This window comes from Salvelinus alpinus, chromosome 28 (assembly GCF_045679555.1).
Source record: "Salvelinus alpinus chromosome 28, SLU_Salpinus.1, whole genome shotgun sequence".
Lineage (NCBI taxonomy): Eukaryota > Metazoa > Chordata > Actinopteri > Salmoniformes > Salmonidae > Salvelinus > Salvelinus alpinus.
The window spans coordinates 13,215,503-13,239,782 of NC_092113.1; the positions used below are offsets into that span (position 1 = coordinate 13,215,503).

General features: G+C 41.8%; 2 protein-coding genes across 2 annotated transcripts; both read left to right on the forward strand.

Moving 5' to 3' along the window:
* Window positions 1-2,933: 2,933 nt before the first annotated feature.
* LOC139557215 (perlwapin-like) lies at window positions 2,934-7,255 on the forward strand. The gene is made up of 5 exons (XM_071371724.1): window positions 2,934-3,174; window positions 4,044-4,181; window positions 4,802-4,939; window positions 5,810-5,937; window positions 6,908-7,255. The coding sequence occupies exons 1-5, from the start codon at window positions 3,072-3,074 to the stop codon at window positions 6,908-6,910; spliced, it is 510 nt and encodes a 169-aa protein (XP_071227825.1). The 5' UTR covers window positions 2,934-3,071; the 3' UTR covers window positions 6,911-7,255.
* A 5,916-nt stretch (window positions 7,256-13,171) lies between these two features.
* On the forward strand, window positions 13,172-18,482 carry LOC139557214 (perlwapin-like). The gene is made up of 5 exons (XM_071371723.1): window positions 13,172-13,349; window positions 14,220-14,357; window positions 14,978-15,115; window positions 15,812-15,939; window positions 18,135-18,482. The coding sequence occupies exons 1-5, from the start codon at window positions 13,247-13,249 to the stop codon at window positions 18,135-18,137; spliced, it is 510 nt and encodes a 169-aa protein (XP_071227824.1). The 5' UTR covers window positions 13,172-13,246; the 3' UTR covers window positions 18,138-18,482.
* The last annotated feature ends 5,798 nt before the right edge of the window (window positions 18,483-24,280 follow it).

Here is a 24,280-nt window from a genome sequence, read left to right on the forward strand (position 1 = left end):
ACAGGCAAAGTGCCAACACAGGACTAACATTAAATCGTACTACACCGGCTCCGACACTCGTCAGATGTGGCAGGGCCTGCAAACTATTACAGACTACAAAGAGAAGCACAGCCGCGAGCTGCTCAGTGACACGAGCCTACCAGACGAGCTAAATAACTTCTATGCTCGCTTCGAGTCAAGTAACACTGAAACATGCATGAGAGCATCAGCTGTTCCGGACGACTGTGTGATCACGCTCTCCGCAGCCGATGTGAGTAAGACCTTCAAACAGGTCAACATTCACAAGGCCGCAGGGCCAGACGGATTACCAGGACTTGTACTCCGAGCATGCGCTGACCAACTGGCAAGTGTCTTCACTGACATTTTCAACCTCTCCCTGTCTGAGTCTGTAATACCAACATGTTTCAAGCAGACCACCATAGTCCCTGTGCCCAAGAAATACTAAGATAGCCTGCCTAAATGACTACCGACCCATAGCACTCATGTCTGTAGCCATGAAATGCTTTGAAAGGCTGGTCATGGCTCACATCAACAACAATATCCCAGAAACCCTAGATCCACTCCAATTAGCATACCACACCAAAAGATCCACAGACGATGCAATCTCTATTGCACTCCCCACTGCCCTGTCACACCTTGGAAAAAGGAACACCTATGTGAGACTGCTATTCATTGACTACAGCTCAGTGTTCAACACCATAGTGCCCTCAAAGCTCATCACTAAGCTAAGGACCCTGGGACTAAACACCTCCCTCTGGAACTGAATCCTGGATTTCATGATGGGCCGCCCCCAGGTGGTAAGGGTAGGGGTGCGTGCTCAGCCCCTTCATGTACTCCCTGTTCACTCATGACTGCACGGGCAGGCACTACTACTACCAACACCATCATTAAGTTTGCTGATGACACACCAGTGGTAGGCCTGATCACTGACAACGATGAGACAGCCTATAGGGAGGAGGTCAGAGACCTGACCGTGTGGTGCAAGGACAACAACCCCCCCTCAACGTGATCAAGACAAAGGAGAAGATTGTGGACTGCAGGAAAAGGAGGACCGAGCACGCCCCCATTCTCATTGACGGGGCTGTAGTGGAGCAGGATTCAAGTTCCTTGGCGTCCACATCATCAACAAACTAACATGGTCCAAGCACACCAAGACAGTTGTGGAGAGGGCACGACAAAACCTATTCCCCCTCAGTAGACTGAAAAGATTTGGCATGGGTCCTCAGATCCTCAAAAGGTTTTACAGCTGCACCATCGAGAGCATCCTGACAGGTTCGTTCACTGCCTGGTATGGCAACTGCTTGGCCTCCGACCGCAAGGCACTACAGAGGGTAGTGCGTACGGCCCAGTACATCACCGGGACCAAGCTTCCTGCCATCCAGGACCTCTATACCAGGTGGTGTCAGAGGAAGGCCCTAAAAATTGTCAAAGACTCCAGCCACCCTAGTCATAGACTGTTCTCTCTGCTACCGCACGGCAAGCAGTACCGGAGTGCCAAGTCTAGGTCCAAGAGGCTCCTAAATAGCTTCTACCCCAAGCCATAAGACTCCTGAACAGCGAATCAAATGGCTAATCACTTTGTCAACCAAAACGTGTTATAGACTGACTGTACAAAACATTATGAACATAGACTGATCAGGTGAAGCTGCGATCCCTTATTAATTTCACCTGTTAAAACCACTTCAATCAGTGTAGAAGACAGGTTAACAGTCAGTCATATTTACATTTTAGTCATTTAGCAGACGCTCTTATCCAGAGCGACTTACAAATTGGAAAGTTCATACATATTCATCCTGGTCCCCCCGTGGGGAATGAACCCACAACCCTGGCATTGCAAGCACCATGCTCTACCAACTGAGCCACACGGGACTCAGTTGGTAGAATGTAGAATGTGATGTGTATAGTCCTACAATGTTATTGTGAGAGAATAATGTAAGAAAATCCAATGTTGAGCATTTATTTATTCCGCCAAATAGTTGTCCGCTCTAAGCCACAAGATATCAGTGTAGTAAAATGATAAACGCGTATAGGTCTGCCCATCATGAACTTGACAGATGAGAGAGAAAAGCTTTGATAGCAATTAAAAAAGTAATTTTGGGACATGTATAGGCCTATTTCTTAAGATGAATTACAAGTAAAAATCATATACCATGTAAACAGAGCCCAACCGTTGCCCAAAAATCAACCCATCAACAGTGTTATAGTTCTCCACATACTGTACGTTGAAACATTTCGTTATGAATCATTATACATTGTGGATTTTCACCTGCAGTTTAACAGAAATGCATTCAGTCATTGAACTACACACTCAGTTGAAGACACACTATGGACGTTTAGTTGTTAATTGTTTACATCAAATGTTGGTTTAATTTCTGAACAATATTACTGTCCATTTGGGGGACCACTTTTGGATCAAGAGCACCCCCAGAGGCACAAGTTCCATATATCCTCTTTAAGTTTTCTCATTACATGTGACCTAAGCAAGTGTTCGGATCCGAACTCGGAATGTAAATTGATGGGTATAGGGACCCTGCAGGTGCATTGTTCCTTGTGCATTCATCTTTTCTATGGTCTCTCCCCAATGATGTATATAAACCCTGGATTGCTGATGCTGTGTAATGGCCAATGAGAGGCTTTGAAGCCACAGGCCGCCACATTGGCACACCCCAGAAAGAGCAGTCCTCCATAGGAATGAATGGAGTTCTACAATATTTCAATAAAATGTTTCAAGGACACAATTTCATGTATTTATTTGTTGTGGTGGGGGCATTAACATTAACACTCTCAAAATATAAAATGTTCATGTTCAGTTCAATTAATATCATTTTCATGTATGCATTAAGGTGTCTGTAATAGAATATATTTGTCAAAAAACAAATGTAGATGCATTCAAATAGATGCATTTCTATAGCTTTTTTTTTTTACAATGAAGGAGGAGTTCCAAAATGGCTGTGCGTTGGCTTCAAAGCAGCGCCCCCTCTTAGTCATCTAAGGTTAATAGATATTATGGTCTCCTCCTCTGCTATGAAATTGATGTGGACTGCAATTGCTCTAACAGTCTTGAAGTCAGCATGGACATGAATTTGTCAGCGCGTTGTGCTTTGGTTCTTTCTCTGTTGGCATTTGTAGATTTGAAAATAGTCTCTGCTGCAGAAACGGGAGGCACATCTACAGGTGAGTTGTTCTAATTAGCCTACTTTGCATTATTTGTCATTATTTGTCATGAAACAAACTGTGATAATTTGATGAGTTTTTTGAAGAAGCCTGCTACACTTGACTTAGGTGTTATAGCCTACCTAAGTGGTTATAAACAATAGCCTATAATTGTGCATTGCCCCTTTGCAACCTATTTTGTTGCTACCTTACTAAGAAATACAAGCCAGCCATTATGACTTTGAATCAATCCAGCCTACCCTTGGCCATTTTACGCATACACTGTAAAAACAATTCTAGTTGTTTCAACAAATTATTATGAAGTAAGTGGTTCCAAAGCCTTTTTCAGTTTATTCAACTTCTAGATAAAAGTGTTACCTGAACTTAACATTTTTAGTTGGCCCAAACTTAGCTCCAACTTGAGAAAACGTATGCAACAACTCAGTCAACATATAATGATGTGTTTGTCAACTTGTCTCATATGTTCATTCAACTATAAATTATTACTTGGGCATCTTAAAAGCACTGTTTGTGTGTCTGTATGTAACCAGTTGCACAGCCCTTTTTAGTTAACATACAATGTTTTCAACCTACATATTTGAACCAATAGATTGTGAGTATTCAGAAGGCTGTCATGCATTTTCATGGGTGTTATGGGGGAAACATTGATGATCGGGGACAAATGTCTCCAAAACCATTATTTAGACACAAAATTACTTGGAGTATGGCCTACAAACTTTCCAGAGATTCAAATGCATATTTGTCAAATCCATCTCGACACAAACATGATAGATTTTCATAAATTGGTTCAGTCCAATTGTGTCTATGTTCATGTCTCTTTGTGGCAAGTTGGGTTCCCTGACATCTGCTCAAATTGTGTTGTCCCAAAGCAAAGCCTGGAGTGTGCCCTCGTAGACGATGGGGCATAGGGATATGTGCAGAGTTATGTTCCAGTGACAGTGACTGCCCCAATGATGAAAAATGCTGTCACAACGGATGTGGGCATGTCTGCATTGCACCTTACACAGGTAGGATATGGTTCCAGAGTGACAGATACACACATCTATTGCATTCATTGTTGCTGCTTTACTCTGGAAACATGAATGCTGGAGCTCTCTTAAGAGCTAAAACACTCAATTAATAAGTCACGTAATAGAAAGACTTCAAATGGAAGAGTCAGTGTAGGCTGACAAGTTGCTACCATAAACCTATTTGTAATGGGGAAATGTAAGATCGCTAAAGATCATATTTAGTTTAGAGTGACCAACAAAACATTTAGCGTATACAGTCTATGTAATACGCAATATTTCCAGGATTCTAGTTGTGACACTCAAGGTGTGGGTTGATGGTCAATAGACTTGATGCTGAATGTTATGGATTGTTCTCATATCTGTTGAAAGTGATTGACGCCAGACTGGAGGTACAAGTACCAGGACCGAGGACACACTGATTATTCACTGTTGTATTGTGTTGATGACATTCTGTGACCACTGTGTGATTCTGTAGCAGCTAACATTTATCGTAACCATCTCCACACAAATATAACAGATTTTCAGAAAATGGTTCAGTGTATTTGTGTCCATGTTCATGTCTCTTTGTGGTAAGTTCGGTTCCCTGACATGTCTGCTCAAATTGTGTTGTCCCAAAGCAAAGCCTGGAGTGTGCCCTCGTAGACGATGGGGCGTAGGGACGTGTGCAGAGTTATGTTCCGATGACAGTGACTGCCCCAATGATGAAAAATGCTGCCACAATGGATGTGGGCATGTCTGCAATGCACCTTACACAGGTAGGATATGGTCCCTGAGTGACAGACATCTATTGCATTCATTATTCCTGCATTACTCTGGAATCAAGAAAGCTGGATCTTGTAATGTACAGTTCATACACATAGATCAATATATTTCACATACACTCTCTTTAGAGCTGAGACACTCAATTAAGAAGATTTCTGAGAGCCACGTAGGCCTTTAGAGTTATATATATATATATATGCAGCCATATAGCTCAAACTTGACTTCCAAATGGGACATCTGACCATGTCCTGACTACGTCAGGAAGTGCCTTCAAAAACCAGCCACTAGGGGTAACGGTGAGTGCTATTACCATCAAGTAGGCTTGGGTGTTGCTATGGAGTTCTGGGTAGAGGTGATTATATATATATATGCACCATAAACATTTTCTAATGGGGACATATAAGACCGGTAAAGTTTATATTTAATTTAGAGTGATCAACATAATGTTTAGCATAGAGTTTCTGTAATACACATGATTTCCATTGTTCTACTTGTGACATTCAAGGTGTGGGTTGATGGTCACTAGACTTGATGTTGAATGTTATGGATTGTTCTCATATCTGTTGATAGTGATTGGCGCCAGACTGCAGGTCCCAGTAGAAGGACCGAGGACACACTGATTATTCACTGTTGTATTGTGTTGATGACATTGTGGAACACTGTGTGATTCTATAGCAGCTGACAATGTCACCACCTTTCTGTTTTGACTTCCTACAAATACAAATTCCTATTTATCGTAAACATCTCCACACAAATATGACAGATTTTCAGAAAATGGTTCAGTCCAATTTTGTCCATGTTCATGTGTCTTTGTGGTAAGTTGGGTTCCCTGACATGTCTGGTTAAATTGTGTTGTCCCAAAGAAAAGCCTGGAGTGTGCCCTCGTAGACGATGGGGCTCAGGGATATGTGCAGAGTTCTGTTCCAATGACAGTGACTGCCCCAATGATGAAAAATGCTGCCACAATGGATGTTGCATTGCACCTACACAGGTAGGATATGGTCCCAGAGTGACAGATACACACATCCATTGCATTCATTATTGCTGCTTTACTCTGGAATCAAGAAAGCTGGAGCTTGTAATGTACATTTCATACACATATATATATATTTGTCACATACACTCTCTTTAGAGCTGAGACACTAAATTAAGAAGATTTCCAAGATGTTGTGCAACATCTATACACTCCGAGTATACCAAACGTTAGGAACACTTTCCTATTTTGAGTTGCACCCCCTTTTGCCCTCAGAAAAGCTTCAATTCATCAAGGCATGGACTCTACAAGGTGTTGAAAGCAGTCCATAGGGATGACTCCAGTTGACTCCAATGCTTCTCACAGTTGTGTTATGTTGGCTGGATGTCCTTTGATTTCCATTGTTCTACTTGTGACATTCAAGGTGTGGGTTGATGGTCACTAGACTTGATGCTGAATGTTATGGATTGTTCTCACATCTGTTGATAGAGATTGACGCCGGACTTGAGGTACAAGGGCCGAGGACACACTGATTATTCACTGTTATATTGTATTGATGACATTCTGTGAACACTGTGTGATTCTGTAGCAGCTGACAGCCTGTTTGTTTTGACTTCCTACAAACCTCTAGAGCTGGTGTTTACAGAACATTTGGTGCTGTCTGATTAGAATGTAAAGGGCATGTCTCCAAGATGCCAGTTAGACATTTTCTCTGCTTCTGTGCTGGAAGTGTCTCCCTGTTGCAAATTTTAATAAACTGTGTCCTCCACCTCTTTGGAGGTCAAATATCTTTTGGGGGGTTTTTACAGCTTTTCTGCTACATATACATGCACATACATTGTACATATACATTTTATATGGATAGATTTATTATGGATAGATTTGATTGACTTTACCTGCGACTGCTTTTCTCGATTGTTAACCTGGAAATTCCTATTACACGTATGTTTCTACTGTATAACTGACCGCTTTTTCTCTGTTACCATAGTGAAGCCCGGTCGCTGTGTCCTGCCCAAGGGGACCTACATGTGTGCCGAGTACTGTTACAAAGATGGCCAGTGCCCGAGGAACAGAAGTGTTTCCGGATATGTTGATTCTACGCCTGCACTGAGCCATTGAAGCTTTATTGGAAATTCTTAATAATTATAAGAAATAAGTAGAAAATACAAATTATTACATGTACAATTATGTCTTTGAAAACTGATGATTTTATGCAATAATAAAAATGAAAAATGATCATAGCTTTTATGGAATCTGGACCAACTTCATGGACGGTATGTCAATTGACAAACTCATGTGGACTGCTGAATTTGAATAAAACAAGATTTTGAACAGCTGTGCTTGGGTTTTTAGGGGTTTATTTGAGACTCATGTGGTGCTCATGTGAATATCCTTAATTTTCCGGCTTCAGACCAATGCCTTTTCTCACTTTAAACATAGTTTTTGGTTTTTAATTTCCATGTTTTTTACACCGGAAGGTGATCATGCAACCTTATTATACAACATTATAATTAAGCAATAAGGCACGAGGAGGTGTGGTTGTTCACAATGTTGTATGTTTTATTCATTGATAAGATCCCTGCACATAATCATATTGATCATTGCTCATAAAAAATTGGTGAGAGCAAGGAAACAAAGACTGAAGCAAATATTTACTATGCGATTACACAATGTAGCTGGCTAGATAGATGACTACACAATCCCGAAATTTAGCAAAGCAGTTCTCAGTGGAAGGGTACTAAAATATTCTCTCTCGCTGAGACGAGGTGTGACCGTGAATACAGTCATCCATCTCGGTGGAAACAACTTGGGACACACAAAGGGGACAACCCTGGTGCGTGAGATGCGAGATGACTTGGAGGTAGTCCAAATGCTCCCTGGGACAATGGTGAGCTACTCTGACATCAAACAGTGGAGGATTTGGATGTTCCTCCGTGGCAGGCGCATGCCCACAATCCATCACTTTGCATTAAATCACTGTGTCGCTGGGCAGTACCATAGGGCAGTGTTTCCCAAACTCGGTCCTGGGGCCCCTCCTGGGTGCACGTTTCAGTTTTTGCTCTAGCACTACACAGCTGATGAAAATAATCAAAGCTTGATGATGAGTTGGTTATTTGAATCAGCTGTGTAGTGCTTGGGCAAAATCCCCAAATGTGCACCAAGTGGTACCCATGGTAACAACCATTCCTGAACCTGACTCCAAAAACAAGCCACCGAGGGACAGTACCAAAATAGATACTCTATTGATTCTGTTCAATGCCCCATATACTGAGCATTCTTTTTGTAGCGGGAATTTGATATAATAGCTTCAATTGAAAAGAAAGGTTTGATGCTTCAATTGTTACTTTGTATATTACTTCATAAATCTGATGCCGTGGTATTGGGATATCGAAAATCTGTTCCCAACTATCTTGAATTTAATGCGGTATAGTTGTCAACCCTCTTGACCATAAGGGAAACTGATACATGTTACGATTTATATTGGTTATTTTAAGCCATTTCCGATTAATTAATTCCTTTCTCTTTTAAGTAATTGCCTCTTCCATTTTTGTGGCAGAGCTGCGATGAACTGGTTATAATTTTGTATTGAGCATACATTTCCTTACACCGTGATTAATTGCTTGTGTGACATAATTTTACCTTTGTTGTTTACAATGTCATTCATTAACATGATACCTTCCTTATACATTCTCTACAAGAAAATGTTTTTTTCCTCTATCAGTACTTTCGAGATTAGACATATTATTTGCTGTAATATAGCCTATGTTCTGCCTCTTCTGGAGGATAACATTTAAACAGTAGCCTACTCTGTTTGGCTTCATTTAAAAAATATACTTAAACAGAGTTCCATTGTCAATCCACCAGAAATTGATGGTTTTAATCTGTATAACAGCAAAGAGACCCCTTTTGAAAATGGCTGTCTAGCACAGGAGGTTGGTGGCACCTTAATTGGGGCCAACAAGTGCTCAGCATATGTGGGGAACTCCTTCAAGACTGCTGGAAAAGCATTCCAGGTGAAGCTGGTTGAGAGAATGCCAAGAGTGTGCAAAGCTGTCATCAAGGCAAAGTGTGGCTACTAAGAAGAATTTAAAATATATTTTTATTTGTTTAACACTTTTTTGGTTACTACATGATTCCATATGTGTTATTTCATAGTTTTGATGTCTTCACTATTATTACACAATGTAGAAAATAGTAACAAAACCCCCCCCCCAAAAAACTGGAATGACTAGGTGTGTTCAAACCTTTGACTGGTACTGCATGTAAATGAGATATTTCTGTATTTCACTTTCAATAAATTAGCAAATATTTCTAAAATCATGTTTTCACTGTCATTATGAGATATTGTGTGTAGATGGGTGAGATTCTTTTTTAATGCTTTGCTGGTGGTGAAATTAGCGAAAGGGGGGTGGGGGGATTGGGCTGTGAGGTTACTTTTGCAAGGATTGAAGACTCCCAATTGCTAACATGTATAGAGAGCAACAGTAATGATGTCTCTTTGTAGGGACTAACTCCACCATGGTTCTTTGAACAAAGCCTATGGGAAAATGTATGGAGTTTTTGTAGGGTTTTTGGATAAACGCTGAAAATACGTTTTGTGGTGAAGACAGGTTTAGGAGATCTTATACGTTTTGTTCTATGAGATCATCTTCATTAGCTAATGTCACTTTTTGGGAATTTTGAAGCATTTATGTAATTAAGAAAAGCATTTGTGGACTAAAAACATTATGTTACTCAACATAGAGTTTGTCTGAAGTTACACATCACAGTATCAAAACAGCGTGACCGTTTTGGAATATTGTGTGCTTATTGTTTAGAAAGTATTTAGTATTTAAGTATAAGTTGCCCACACTTTAGATGAGGCCACGCAAAAAGACTTAACTGGTGATTAGTAAAGTAGTTTATAAAGACCTATATTACATATCTTATGTAATGGTCTTATGAATATTAGTGTAACAATGTGCGCTGAGAGTTGGGAAGCAAGTTCAAAGAGTGAGGGATTTAACCAATAAACGAAACATAATAGAAAACAAGAAACACAAACAACGCACAGACCAAACTGAAACAGAAACAATGACGCCTGGGGAAGGAACCAAAACGAGTGACATATATAGGGCAGGTAATCAAGGAGGTGATGGAGTCCAGGTGAGTGTCATAACACGCTGATGACCGCAACGATGGTGACAGGGATGCGCCATAACGAGCAGCCTGGTGACCTAGAGGCCGGAGAGGGAGCACACGTGACAGTACCCCCTCCCTGACGCACGGCTTCAGCCGCAGGACGCAGACCAAGATGACGATCCCGGGGATCAGGAGCGGACCGGTAACCTAGGTGCGGGAACCTGTCGACCTAGAGCGCCAGAGATCTTATAAGAAATCCCGCTATGCCCTCCGACGAACCATCAAACAGGCAAAGTGCCAACACAGGACTAACATTAAATCGTACTACACCGGCTCCGACGCTCGTCAGATGTGGCAGGGCCTGCAAACTTTTACAGACTACAAAGAGAAGCACAGCCGCGAGCTGCTCAGTGACACGAGCCTACCAGACGAGCTAAATAACTTTTATGCTCGCTTCGAGTCAAGTAACACTGAAACATGCATGAGAGCATCAGCTGTTCCGGACGACTGTGTGATCACGCTCTCCGCAGCCGATGTGAGTAAGACCTTCAAACAGGTCAACATTCACAAGGCCGCAGGGCCAGACGGATTACCAGGACGTGTACTCCAAGCATGCGCTGACCAACTGGCAAGTGTCTTCACTGACATTTTCAACCTCTCCCTGTCTGAGTCTGTAATACCAACATGTTTCAAGCAGACTACCATAGTCCCTGTGCCCAAGAAAAACTAAGATAGCCTGCCTAAATGACTACCGACCCATAGCACTCACGTCTGTAGCCATGAAATGCTTTGAAAGGCTGGTCATGTCTCACATCAACACCATTATCCCAGAAACCCTAGACCCACTCCAATTAGCATACCACACCAAAAGATCCACAGACGATGCAATCTCTATTGCACTCCCCACTGCCCTGTCACACCTGGAAAAAAGGAACACCTATGTGAGACTGCTATTCATTGACTACAGCTCAGTGTTCAACACCATAGTGCCCTCAAATCTCATCACTAAGCTAAGGACCCTGGGACTAAACACCTCCCTCTGGAACTGAATCCTGGATTTCATGATGGGCCGCCCCCAGGTGGTAAGGGTAGGGGTGCGTGCTCAGCCCCTTCCTGTACTCCCTGTTCACTCATGACTGCACGGCCAATTACTACTCCAACACCATCATTAAGTTTGCTGATGACACACCAGTGGTAGGCCTGATCACCGACAACGATGAGACAGCCTATAGGGAGGAGGTCAGAGACCTGACCGTGTGGTGCAAGGACAACAACCCCCCCTCAACGTGATCAAGACAAAGGAGAAGATTGTGGACTGCAGGAAAAGGAGGACCGAGCACGCCCCCATTCTCATTGACGGGGCTGTAGTGGAGCAGGATTCAAGTTCCTTGGCGTCCACATCATCAACAAACTAACATGGTCCAAGCACACCAAGACAGTTGTGGAGAGGGCACGACAAAACCTATTCCCCCTCAGTAGACTGAAAAGATTTGGCATGGGTCCTCAGATCCTCAAAAGGTTTTACAGCTGCACCATCGAGAGCATCCTGACAGGTTCGTTCACTGCCTGGTATGGCAACTGCTTGGCCTCCGACCGCAAGGCACTACAGAGGGTAGTGCGTACGGCCCAGTACATCACCGGGACCAAGCTTCCTGCCATCCAGGACCTCTATACCAGGTGGTGTCAGAGGAAGGCCCTAAAAATTGTCAAAGACTCCAGCCACCCTAGTCATAGACTGTTCTCTCTGCTACCGCACGGCAAGCAGTACCAGAGTGCCAAGTCTAGGTCCAAGAGGCTCCTAAATAGCTTCTACCCCAAGCCATAAGACTCCTGAACAGCGAATCAAATGGCTAATCACTTTGTCAACCACAACGTGTTATAGACTGACTGTACAAAACATTATGAACATAGACTGATATAGACTGACCAGGTGAAAGCTGCCATCCCTTATTAATTTCACCTGTTAAAACCACTTCAATCAGTGTAGATGGAGGTTAGGAGACAGGTTAACAGTCAGTCATATAGAATGTGATGTGTATAGTCCTACAATGTTATTGTGAGAGAATAATGTAAGAAAATCCAAAGTTGAGCATTTATTTATTCCGCCAAATAGTTGTCCGCTCTAAGCCACAAGATATCAGTGTAGTAAAATGATAAACGCGTATAGGTCTGCCCATCATGAACTTGACAGATGAGAGAGAAAAGCTTTGATAGAAATTAAAAAAGTAATTTTGGGACATGTATAGGCCTATTTCTTAAGATGAATTACAAGTAAAAATCATATACCATGTAAACAGAGCCCAACCGTTGCCCAAAAATCAACCCATCAACAGTGTTATAGTTCTCCACATACTGTACATTGAAACATTTCGTTATGAATCATTATACATTGTGGATTTTCACCTGCAGTTTAACAGAAATGCATTCAGTCATTGAACTACACACTCAGTTGAAGACACACTATGGACGTTTAGTTGTTAATCGTTTACATCAAATTTTGGTTTAATTTCTGAACAATATTACTGTCCATTTGGGGGACCACTTTTGGATCAAGAGCACCCCCAGAGGCACAAGTTCCATATATCCTCTTTAAGTTTTCTCATTACATGTGACCTAAGCAAGTGTTCGGATCCGAACTCGGAATGTAAATTGATGGGCATAGGGACCCTGCAGGTGCATTGTTCCTTGTGCATTCATCTTTTCTATGGTCTCTCCCCAATGATGTGTATAAACCCTGGATTGCTGATGCTGTGTAATGGCCAATGAGAGGCTTTGAAGCCACAGGCCGCCACATTGGCACACCCCAGAAAGAGCAGTCCTCCATAGGAATGAATGTTCTACAATATTTCAATAAAATGTTTCAAGGACACAATTTCATGTATTTATTTGTTGTGGTGGGGGCATTAACATTAACACTCTCAAAATATAAAATGTTCATGTTCAGTTCAATGAATATCATTTTCATGTATGCATTAAGGTGTCTGTAATAGAATATATTTGTCAAAAAACAAATGTAGATGCATTCAAATAGATGCATTTCTATAGCTTTTTTTTTTTACAATGAAGGAGGAGTTCCAAAATGGCTGTGCGGTGGCTTCAAAGCAGCGCCCCCTCTTAGTCATCTAAGGTTAATACGTATTATGGTCTCCTCCTCTGCTATGAAATTGATGTGGACTGCAATTGCTCTAACAGTCTTGAAGTCAGCATGGACATGAATTTGTCAGCGCGTTGTGCTTTGGTTCTTTCTCTGTTGGCATTTGTAGATTTGAAAATAGTCTCTGCTGCAGAAACGGGAGGCACATCTATAGGTGAGTTGTTCTAATTAGCCTACTTTGCATTATTTGTCATTATTTGTCATGAAACAAACTGTGATAATTTGATGAGTTTTATGAAGAAGCCTGCTACACTTGACTTAGGTGTTATAGCCTACCTAAGTGGTTATAAACAATAGCCTATAATTGTGCATTGCCCCTTTGCAACCTATTTTGTTGCTACCTTACTAAGAAATACAAGCCAGCCATTATGACTTTGAATCAATCCAGCCTACCCTTGGCCATTTTATGCATACACTGTAAAAACAATTCTAGTTGTTTCAACAAATTATTATGAAGTAAGTGGTTCCAAAGCCTTTTTCAGTTTATTCAACTTCTAGATAAAAGTGTTACCTGAACTTAACATTTTTAGTTGGCCCAAACTTAGCTCCAACTTGAGAAAACGTATGCAACAACTCAGTCAACATATAATGATGTGTTTGTCAACTTGTCTCATATGTTCATTCAACTATAAATTATTACTTGGGCATCTTAAAAGCACTGTTTGTGTGTCTGTGTGTAACCAGTTGCACAGCCCTGTTTAGTTAACATACAATGTTTTCAACCTACATTATGTGAACCAATAGATTGTGAGTATTCAGAAGGCTGTCATGCATTTTCATGGGTGTTATGGGGGAAACATTGATGATTGGGGACAAATGTCTCCAAAACTATTAATTAGACACAACATTACTTGGAGTATGGCCTACAAACTTTCCAGAGATTCAAATGCATATTTGTCAAATCCATCTCGACACAAACATGATAGATTTTCATAAATTGGTTCAGTCCAATTGTGTTTATGTTCATGTCTCTTTGTGGCAAGTTGGGTTCCCTGACATCTGCTCAATTTGTGTTGTCCCAAAGCAAAGCCTGGAGTGTGCCCTCGTAGACGATGGGGCATAGGGATATGTGCAGAGTTATGTTTCAGTGACAGTGACTGCCCCAATGATGAAAAATGCTGTCACAACGGATGTGGGCATGTCTGCATTGCACCTTACACAGGTAGGATATGGTTCCAGAGTGACAGATACACACATCTATTGCATTGATTATTGCTGCATTACTCTGGAAACATGAATGCTGGAGCTCTCTTTAGAGCTAAGACACTCAATTAAGAAGTCACGTAATAGAAAGACTTCAAAGGGAAGAGTCAGTGTAGGCTGACAAGTTGCTACCATAAACCTATTTGTAATGGGGAAATGTAAGATCGCTAAAGATCATATTTAGTTTAGAGTGACCAACAAAACATTTAGCGTATACAGTCTATGTAATACACAATATTTCCAGGATTCTAGTTGTGACACTCAAGGTGTGGGTTGATGTTCACTAGACTTGATGCTGAATGTTATGGATTGTTCTCATATCTGTTGAAAGTGATTGACACCAGACTGGAGGTACAAGTACCAGGACCGAGGACACACTGATTATTCACTGTTGTATTGTGTTGATGACATTCTGTGACCACTGTGTGATTCTGTAGCAGCTAACATTTATCGTAACCATCTCCACACAAATATGACAGATTTTCAGAAAATGGTTCAGTGTATTTGTGTCCATGTTCATGTCTCTTTGTGGTAAGTTCGGTTCCCTGACATGTCTGCTCAAATTGTGTTGTCCCAAAGCAAAGCCTGGAGTGTGCCCTCGTAGACGATGGGGCGTAGGGACGTGTGCAGAGTTATGTTCCGATGACAGTGACTGCCCCAATGATGAAAAATGCTGCCACAATGGATGTGGGCATGTCTGCAATGCACCTTACACAGGTAGGATATGGTCCCTGAGTGACAGACATCTATTGCACTCATTATTCCTGCATTACTCTGGAATCAAGAAAGCTGGATCTTGTAATGTACAGTTCATACACATAGATCAATATATTTCACATACACTCTCTTTAGAGCTGAGACACTAAATTAAGAAGATTTCTGAGAGCCATGTAGGCCTTTAGAGTTATATATATATATATGCACCATAAACATTTTCTAATGGGGACATATAAGACCGGTAAAGTTTATATTTAATTTAGAGTGATCAACATAATGTTTAGCATAGAGTTTCTGTAATACACATGATTTCCATTGTTCTACTTGTGACATTCAAGGTGTGGGTTGATGGTCACTAGACTTGATGTTGAATGTTATGGATTGTTCTCATATCTGTTGATAGTGATTGGCGCCAGACTGGAGGTCCCAGTAGAAGGACCGAGGACACACTGATTATTCACTGTTGTATTGTGTTGATGACATTGTGGAACACTGTGTGATTCTATAGCAGCTGACAATGTCACCACCTTTCTGTTTTGACTTCCTACAAATACAAATTCCTATTTATCGTAAACATCTCCACACAAATATGACAGATTTTCAAAAAATGGTTCAGTCCAATTTTGTCCATGTTCATGTCTCTTTATGGTAAGTTGGGTTCCCTGACATGTCTGGTTAAATTGTGTTGTCCCAAAGCAAAGCCTGGAGTGTGCCCTCGTAGACGATGGGGCTCAGGGATATGTGCAGAGTTCTGTTCCAATGACAGTGACTGCCCCAATGATGAAAAATGCTGCCACAATGGATGTTGCATTGCACCTACACAGGTAGGATATGGTCCCAGAGTGACAGATACACACATCCATTCCATTCATTATTGCTGCTTTACTCTGGAATCAAGAAAGCTGGAGCTTGTAATGTACATTTCATACACATAGATATATATCTTTCACATACACTCTCTTTAGAGCTGAGACACTAAATTAAGAAGATTTCCAAGATGTTGTGCAACATCTATACACTCCGAGTATACCAAACGTTAGGAACACTTTCCTATTTTGAGTTGCACCCCCTTTTGCCCTCAGAAAAGCTTCAATTCATCAAGGCATGGACTCTACAAGGTGTTGAAAGCAGTCCATAGGGATGCTGGCCCATGTTGACTCCAATGCTTCTCACAGTTGTGTTATGTTGGCTGGATGTCCTTTGGTTGGTGGACCGTTGGCGGAGGGTAGCCTAGGGGTTAGAGCTTTGGACTAGTAACCGAAAGGTTGCAAGAGCAAATCCCCGAGCTGACAAGGTAAAAATCAGTCGTTAAGAACAAGGCAGTTAACCCACGGTTCCTAGGACGTCATTGAAAATAAGAATTTGTTCTTAACTGACTTGCCTAGTTAAATAAAAGTAAAATAAATAAAAAATGTAAAAAATCTTGATACACACAGGAAATTGTTGAGCATGAAAAACCCAGCAGCGTTGCAGTTCTTGACACAGTCAAACTGGTGCGCCTGGCACCTACTACCATACCCTGTTCAAAGGCACTTACGTCTGTTGTCTTGCCCATTCACCCTCCTGAAGGGCACACATACATAATCCATGTGTCTATATCTACGGAGCTGTGAGGGGAACGGCACCTCCGTACCTTCAGGCTCTGATCAGGCCCTACACCCAAACAAGGGCACTGCGTTCATCCACCTCTGGCCTGCTCGCCTCCCTACCTCTGAGGAAGTACAGTTCCCGCTCAGCCCAGTCAAAACTGTTCGCTGCTCTGGCACCCCAATGGTGGAACAAACTCCCTCACGACGCCAGGTCAGCGGAGTCAATCACCACCTTCCGGAGACACCTGAAACCCCACCTCTTTAAGGAATACCTAGGATAGGATAAAGTAATCCTTCTAACCCCCCCCTCCCCCTTAAAAGACTGAGATGCACTATTGTAAAGTGGTTGTTCCACTGGATATCATAAGGTGAATGCACCAATTTGTAAGTCGCTCTGGATAAGAGCGTCTGCTAAATGACTTAAATGTAAATGTAAATGTATTGTCTCAAGGCTTAAAAATCCTTCATCCTTCTTTAACCTGTCTCCTCCCCTTCATCTACACTGATTGAAGTGGATTTAACAAGTTACATCAATATTGGATCATAGCTTTCACCTGGATTCACCTGGTCAGTCTCTGTCATGGAATGAGCAGGTGTTCATAATGTTTTGTTCAGTCAGTGTATAACACGTTGTTGTTGATAAAGTGATACAAATGCATATTTCAGGGAAATATGGGAATATCAGGCAGAGACTTCAGAGGAGTAGCAACATACGTTTCTTATGATACAGCAATTCACAGAACATTAATTAAGATGACAATTTGTTAAGGGCCACCAACAGAATTCCAACTCATTATAATAGTTAGACCTCAATGGAAAGAATCAGTGTACGGATGATTTCCATTGTTCTAGTTGTGACACTCAAGGTGTGAGTTGATGGTCACTGGACTTGATGCTGAATGTTATGGATTGTTCTCACATCTGTTGATAGAGATTGACGCCGGACTTGAGGTACAAGGGCCGAGGACACACTGATTATTCACTGTTATATTGTATTGATGACATTCTGTGAACACTGTGTGATTCTGTAGCAGCTGACAGCCTGTTTGTTTTGACTTCCTACAAGCCTCTAGAGCTGGTGTTTACAGAACATTTGGTGCTGTCTGATTAGAATGTAAAGGGCATGTCTCCAAGATGCCAGTTAGACATTTTCTCTGCTTCTGTGCTGGAAGTGTCTCCCTGTTGCAAATTTTAATAAACTGTGTCCTCCACCTCTTTGGAGGTCAAATATCTTTTGGGGGGTTTTTACAGCTTTTCTGCTACATATACATGCACATACATTGTACATATACATTTTATATGGATAGATTTATTATGGATAGATTTGATTGACTTTACCTGCGACTGCTTTTCTCGATTGTTAACCTGGAAATTCCTATTACACGTATGTTTCTACTGTATAACTGACCGCTTTTTCTCTGTTACCATAGTGAAGCCCGGTCGCTGTGTCCTGCCCAAGGGGACCTACATGTGTGCCGAGTACTGTTACAAAGATGGCCAGTGCCCGAGGAACAGAAGTGTTTCCGGATATGTTGATTCTACGCCTGCACTGAGCCATTGAAGCTTTATTGGAAATTCTTAATAATTATAAGAAATAAGTAGAAAATACAAATTATTACATGTACAATTATGTCTTTGAAAACTGATGATTTTATGCAATAATAAAAATGAAAAATGATCATAGCTTTTATGGAATCTGGACCAACTTCATGGACGGTATGTCAATTGACAAACTCATGTGGACTGCTGAATTTGAATAAAACAAGATTTTGAACAGCTGTGCTTGGGTTTTTAGGGGTTTATTTGAGACTCATGTGGTGCTCATGTGAATATCCTTAATTTTCCGGCTTCAGACCAATGCTTTTTCTCACTTTAAACATAGTTTTTTGTTTTTAATTTCCATGGTTTTTACACCGGAAGGTGATCATGCAACCTTATTATACAACATTATAATTAAGCAATAAGGCACGAGGAGGTGTGGTATATGGCCAATATACCATGCTAAGGACTGTTCTCAGCACGATGCAAAACGGAGTGCCTGGATATACTGCCCTTAGCCGTGGTATTTTGGCCATATACCACAAACCCCCGAGGTTCCTTATTGCTATTATAAACTGATTACCAACGTAATTGAAGCTGTAAAAATAAATGATTTGTCATACCCGTGGAATACGGCCTGATATTCCACGGCTGTCAGACAATCAGCATTCGGGGCACGAACCACGCACTTTATAATACTGTTTAACACATGCTCTCCTTGTGAATCTTCACAATGTTGTACGTTTTATTCATTGATAAGATCCCTGCACATAATCATACTGATCTATGCTCATAAAAAAATTGGCGAGAGCAAGGAAACAAAGACTGAAGCAAATATTTACTATGCGATTACACAATGTAGCTGGCTAGATAGATGACTACACAATCCCGAAATTTAGCAAAGCAGTTCTCAGTGGAAGGGTTCTGAAATATTCTCTCTCGCTGATACGAGGTGTGACCGTGAATACAGTCCAAATGCTCCCTGGGACAATGGTGAGCTACTCTGACATCAAACAGTGGAAGATTTGGATGTTCCTCTGTGGCAGGCGCATGCCCACAATCCATCACTTTGCATTAAATCATTGTGTCCCTGGGCAGTACCATAGGGCAGGGTTTCCCAAACTCGGTCCTGGGGCCCCTCCTGGGTGCACGTTTCGGTTTTTGCTCTAGCACTACACAGCTGATGAAAATAATCAAAGCTTGATGATGAGTTGGTTATTTGAATCAGCTGTGTAGTGCTTGGGCAAAATCCCCAAATGTGCACCAAGTGGTACCCATGGTAACAACCATTCCTGAACCTGACTCCAAAAACAAGCCACCGATGGACAGTACCAAAATAGATACTCTATTGATTCTGTTCAATGCCCCATATACTGAGCATTCTTTTTGTAGCGGGAATTTGATATAATAGCTTCAATTGAAAAGAAAGGTTTGATGCTTCAATTGTTACTTTGTATATTACTTCATAAATCTGATGCCGTGGTATTGGGATATCGAAAATCTGTTCCCAACTATCTTGAATTTAATGCGGTATAGTTGTCAACCCTCTTGACCATAAGGGAAACTGATACATGTTACGATTTATATTGGTCATTTTAAGCCATTTCCGATTAATTAATTCCTTTCTCTTTTAAGTAATTGCCTCTTCCATTTTTGTGGCAGAGCTGCGATGAACTGGTTATAATTTTGTATTGAGCATACATTTCCTTACACCGTGATTAATTGCTTGTGTGACATAATTTTACCTTTGTTGTTTACAATGTCATTCATTAACATGATACCTTCCTTATACATTCTCTACAAGAAAATGTTTTTTTCCTCTATCAGTACTTTCGAGATTAGACATATTATTTGCTGTAATATAGCCTATGTTCTGCCTCTTCTGGAGGATAACATTTAAACAGTAGCCTACTCTGTTTGGCTTCATTTAAAAAATATACTTAAACAGAGTTCCATTGTCAATCCACCAGAAATTGATGGTTTTAATCTGTATAACAGCAAAGAGACCCCTTTTGAAAATGGCTGTCTAGCACAGGAGGTTGGTGGCACCTTAATTGGGGCCAACAAGTGCTCAGCATATGTGGGGAACTCCTTCAAGACTGCTGGAAAAGCATTCCAGGTGAAGCTGGTTGAGAGAATGCCAATCGTGTGCAAAGCTGTCATCAAGGCAAAGTGTGGCTACTAAGAAGAATTTAAAATATATTTTTATTTGTTTAACACTTCTTTGGTTACTACATGATTCCATATGTGTTATTTCATAGTTTTGATGTCTTCACTATTATTACACAATGTAGAAAATAAAAACTGGAATGACTAGGTCTGTTCAAACTTTTGACTGGTACTGCATGTAAATGAGATATTTCTGTATTTCACTTTCAATAAATTAGCAAATATTTCTAAAATCATGTTTTCACTGTCATTATGAGATATTGTGTGTAGATGGGTGAGATTCTTTTTTAATGCTTTGATGGTGGTGAAATTAGCGAAAGGGGGGTGGGGGGATTGGGCTGTGACTCCCAATTGCTAACATGTATAGAGAGCAATAGTAATGATGTCTCTTTGTAGGGACTAACTCCGCCATGGTTCTTTGAACAAAGCCTATGGGAAAATGTATGGAGTTTTTGTAGGGTTTTTGGATAAACGCTAAAAATACGTTTTGTGGTGAAGACAGGTTTAGGAGATCTTATACGTTTTGTTCTATGAGATCATCTTCATCAGCTAATGTCCCTTTTTGGGAATTTTGAAGCATTTATGTAATTAAGAAAAGCATTTGTGGACTAAAAACATTATGTTACTCAACATAGAGTTTGTCTGAAGTTACACATCACAGTATCACAACAGCGTGACCGTTTTGGAATATTGTGTGCTTATTGTTTAGAAAGTATTTAGTATTTAAGTATAAGTTGCCCACACTTTAGATGAGGCCACGCAAAAAGACTTAACTGGTGATTAGTAAAGTAGTTTATAAAGACCTATATTACATATCTTATGTAATGGTCTTATGAATATTAGTGTAACAATGTGCGCTGAGAGTTGGGAAGCAAGTTCAAAGAGTGAGGGATTTAACCAATAAACGAAACATAATAGAAAACAAGAAACACAAACAACGCACAGACCAAACTGAAACAGAAACAATGACGCCTGGGGAAGGAACCAAAACGAGTGACATATATAGGGCAGGTAATCAAGGAGGTGATGGAGTCCAGGTGAGTGTCATAACACGCTGATGACCGCAACGATGGTGACAGGGCTGCGCCATAACGAGCAGCCTGGTGACCTAGAGGTCGGAGACGGAGCACACGTGACAGTACCCCCTCCCTGACGCACGGCTTCAGCCGCAGGACGCAGACCAAGATGACGATCCCGGGGATCAGGAGCGGACCGGTAACCTAGGTGCGGGAACCTGTCGACCTAGAGCGCCAGAGATCTTATAATAAATCCCGCTATGCCCTCCGACGAACCATCAAACAGGCAAAGTGCCAACACAGGACTAACATTAAATCGTACTACACCGGCTCCGACACTCGTCAGATGTGGCAGGGCCTGCAAACTATTACAGACTACAAAGAGAAGCACAGCCGCGAGCTGCTCAGTGACACGAGCCTACCAGACGAGCTAAATAACTTCTATGCTCGCTTCGAGACAAGTAACACTGAAACATGCATGAGAGCATCAGCTGTTCCGGACGACTGTGTGATCACGCTCTCCGCAGCCGATGTGAGTAAGACCTTCAAACAGGTCAACATTCACAAGGCCGCAGGGCCAGACGGATTACCAGGACTTGTACTCCGAGCATGCGCTGACCAACTGGCAAGTGTCTTCACTGACATTTTCAACCTCTCCCTGTCTGAGTCTGTAATACCAACATGTTTCAAGCAGACCACAATAGTCCCTGTGCCCAAGAAATACTAAGATAGCCTGCCTAAATGACTACCGACCCATAGCACTCATGTCTGTAGCCATGAAATGCTTTGAAAGGCTGGTCATGGCTCACATCAACACCAATTTCCCAGAAACCCTAGATCCACTCCAATTAGCATACCACACCAAAAGATCCACAGACGATGCAATCTCTATTGCACTCCCCACTGCCCTGTCACACCTGGGAAAAAGGAACACCTATGTGAGACTGCTATTCATTGACTACAGCTCAGTGTTCAACACCATAGTGCCCTCAAAGCTCATCACTAAGCTAAGGACCCTGGGACTAAACACCTCCCTCTGGAACTGAATCCTGGATTTCATGATGGGCCGCCCCCAGGTGGTAAGGGTAGGGGTGCGTGCTCAGCCCCTTCCTGTACTCCCTGTTCACTCATGACTGCACGGGCAGGCACTACTACTACCAACACCATCATTAAGTTTGCTGATGACACACCAGTGGTAGGCCTGATCACCGACAACGATGAGACAGCCTATAGGGAGGAGGTCAGAGACCTGACCGTGTGGTGCAAGGACAACAACCCCCCCTCAACGTGATCAAGACAAAGGAGATGATTGTGGACTGCAGGAAAAGGAGGACCGAGCACGCCCCCATTCTCATTGACGGGGCTGTAGTGGAGCAGGATTCAAGTTCCTTGGCGTCCACATCATCAACAAACTAACATGGTCCAAGCACACCAAGACAGTTGTGGAGAGGGCACGACAAAACCTATTCCCCCTCAGTAGACTGAAAAGATTTGGCATGGGTCCTCAGATCCTCAAAAGGTTTTACAGCTACACCATCGAGAGCATCCTGACAGGTTCATTCACTGCCTGGTATGGCAACTGCTTGGCCTCTGACCGCAAGGCACTACAGAGGGTAGTGCGTACGGCCCAGTACATCACCGGGACCAAGCTTCCTGCCATCCAGGACCTCTATACCAGGTGGTGTCAGAGGAAGGCCCTAAAAATTGTCAAAGACTCCAGCCACCCTAGTCATAGACTGTTCTCTCTGCTACCGCACGGCAAGCAGTACCGGAGCGCCATGTCTAGGTCCAAGAGGCTCCTAAATAGCTTCTACCCCAAGCCATAAGACTCCTGAACAGCGAATCAAATGGCTAATCACTTTGTCAACCAAAACGTGTTATAGACTGACTGTACAAAACATTATGAACATAGACTGATCAGGTGAAGCTGCGATCCCTTATTAATTTCACCTGTTAAAACCACTTCAATCAGTGTAGAAGACAGGTTAACAGTCAGTCATATTTACATTTTAGTCATTTAGCAGACGCTCTTATCCAGAGCGACTTACAAATTGGAAAGTTCATACATATTCATCCTGGTCCCCCCGTGGGGAATGAACCCACAACCCTGGCATTGCAAGCACCATGCTCTACCAACTGAGCCACACGGGACTCAGTTGGTAGAATGTAGAATGTGATGTGTATAGTCCTACAATGTTATTGTGAGAGAATAATGTAAGAAAATCCAATGTTGAGCATTTATTTATTCCGCCAAATAGTTGTCCGCTCTAAGCCACAAGATATCAGTGTAGTAAAATGATAAACGCGTATAGGTCTGCCCATCATGAACTTGACAGATGAGAGAGAAAAGCTTTGATAGCAATTAAAAAAGTTATTTTGGGACATGTATAGGCCTATTTCTTAAGATGAATTACAAGTAAAAATCATATACCATGTAAACAGAGCCCAACCGTTGCCCAAAAATCAACCCATCAACAGTGTTATAGTTCTCCACATACTGTACTTTGAAACATTTCGTTATGAATCATTATACATTGTGGATTTTCACCTGCAGTTTAACAGAAATGCATTCAGTCATTGAACTACACACTCAGTTGAAGACACACTATGGACGTTTAGTTGTTAATTGTTTACATCAAATGTTGGTTTAATTTCTGAACAATATTACTGTCCATTTGGGGGACCACGTTTGGATCAAGAGCACCCCCAGAGGCACAAGTTCCATATATCCTCTTTAAGTTTTCTCATTACATGTGACCTAAGCAAGTGTTCGGATCCGAACTCGGAATGTAAATTGATGGGCATAGGGACCCTGCAGGTGCATTGTTCCTTGTGCATTCATCTTTTCTATG

Excerpts from the sequence above, each read along its gene's own strand:
- LOC139557215 (XM_071371724.1), top strand. The coding sequence starts at position 3,072 with ATGGACATGAATTTGTCAGCGCGTTGTGCTTTGGTTCTTTCTCTGTTG. Across the intron at positions 3,175-4,043 it reads AACGGGAGGCACATCTACAG|CAAAGCCTGGAGTGTGCCCT; the intron begins GTGAGTTGTTCT and ends GTTGTCCCAAAG. Across the intron at positions 4,182-4,801 it reads CTGCATTGCACCTTACACAG|CAAAGCCTGGAGTGTGCCCT; the intron begins GTAGGATATGGT and ends GTTGTCCCAAAG.
- LOC139557214 (XM_071371723.1), top strand. The coding sequence starts at position 13,247 with ATGGACATGAATTTGTCAGCGCGTTGTGCTTTGGTTCTTTCTCTGTTG. Across the intron at positions 13,350-14,219 it reads AACGGGAGGCACATCTATAG|CAAAGCCTGGAGTGTGCCCT; the intron begins GTGAGTTGTTCT and ends GTTGTCCCAAAG. Across the intron at positions 15,116-15,811 it reads CTGCAATGCACCTTACACAG|CAAAGCCTGGAGTGTGCCCT; the intron begins GTAGGATATGGT and ends GTTGTCCCAAAG.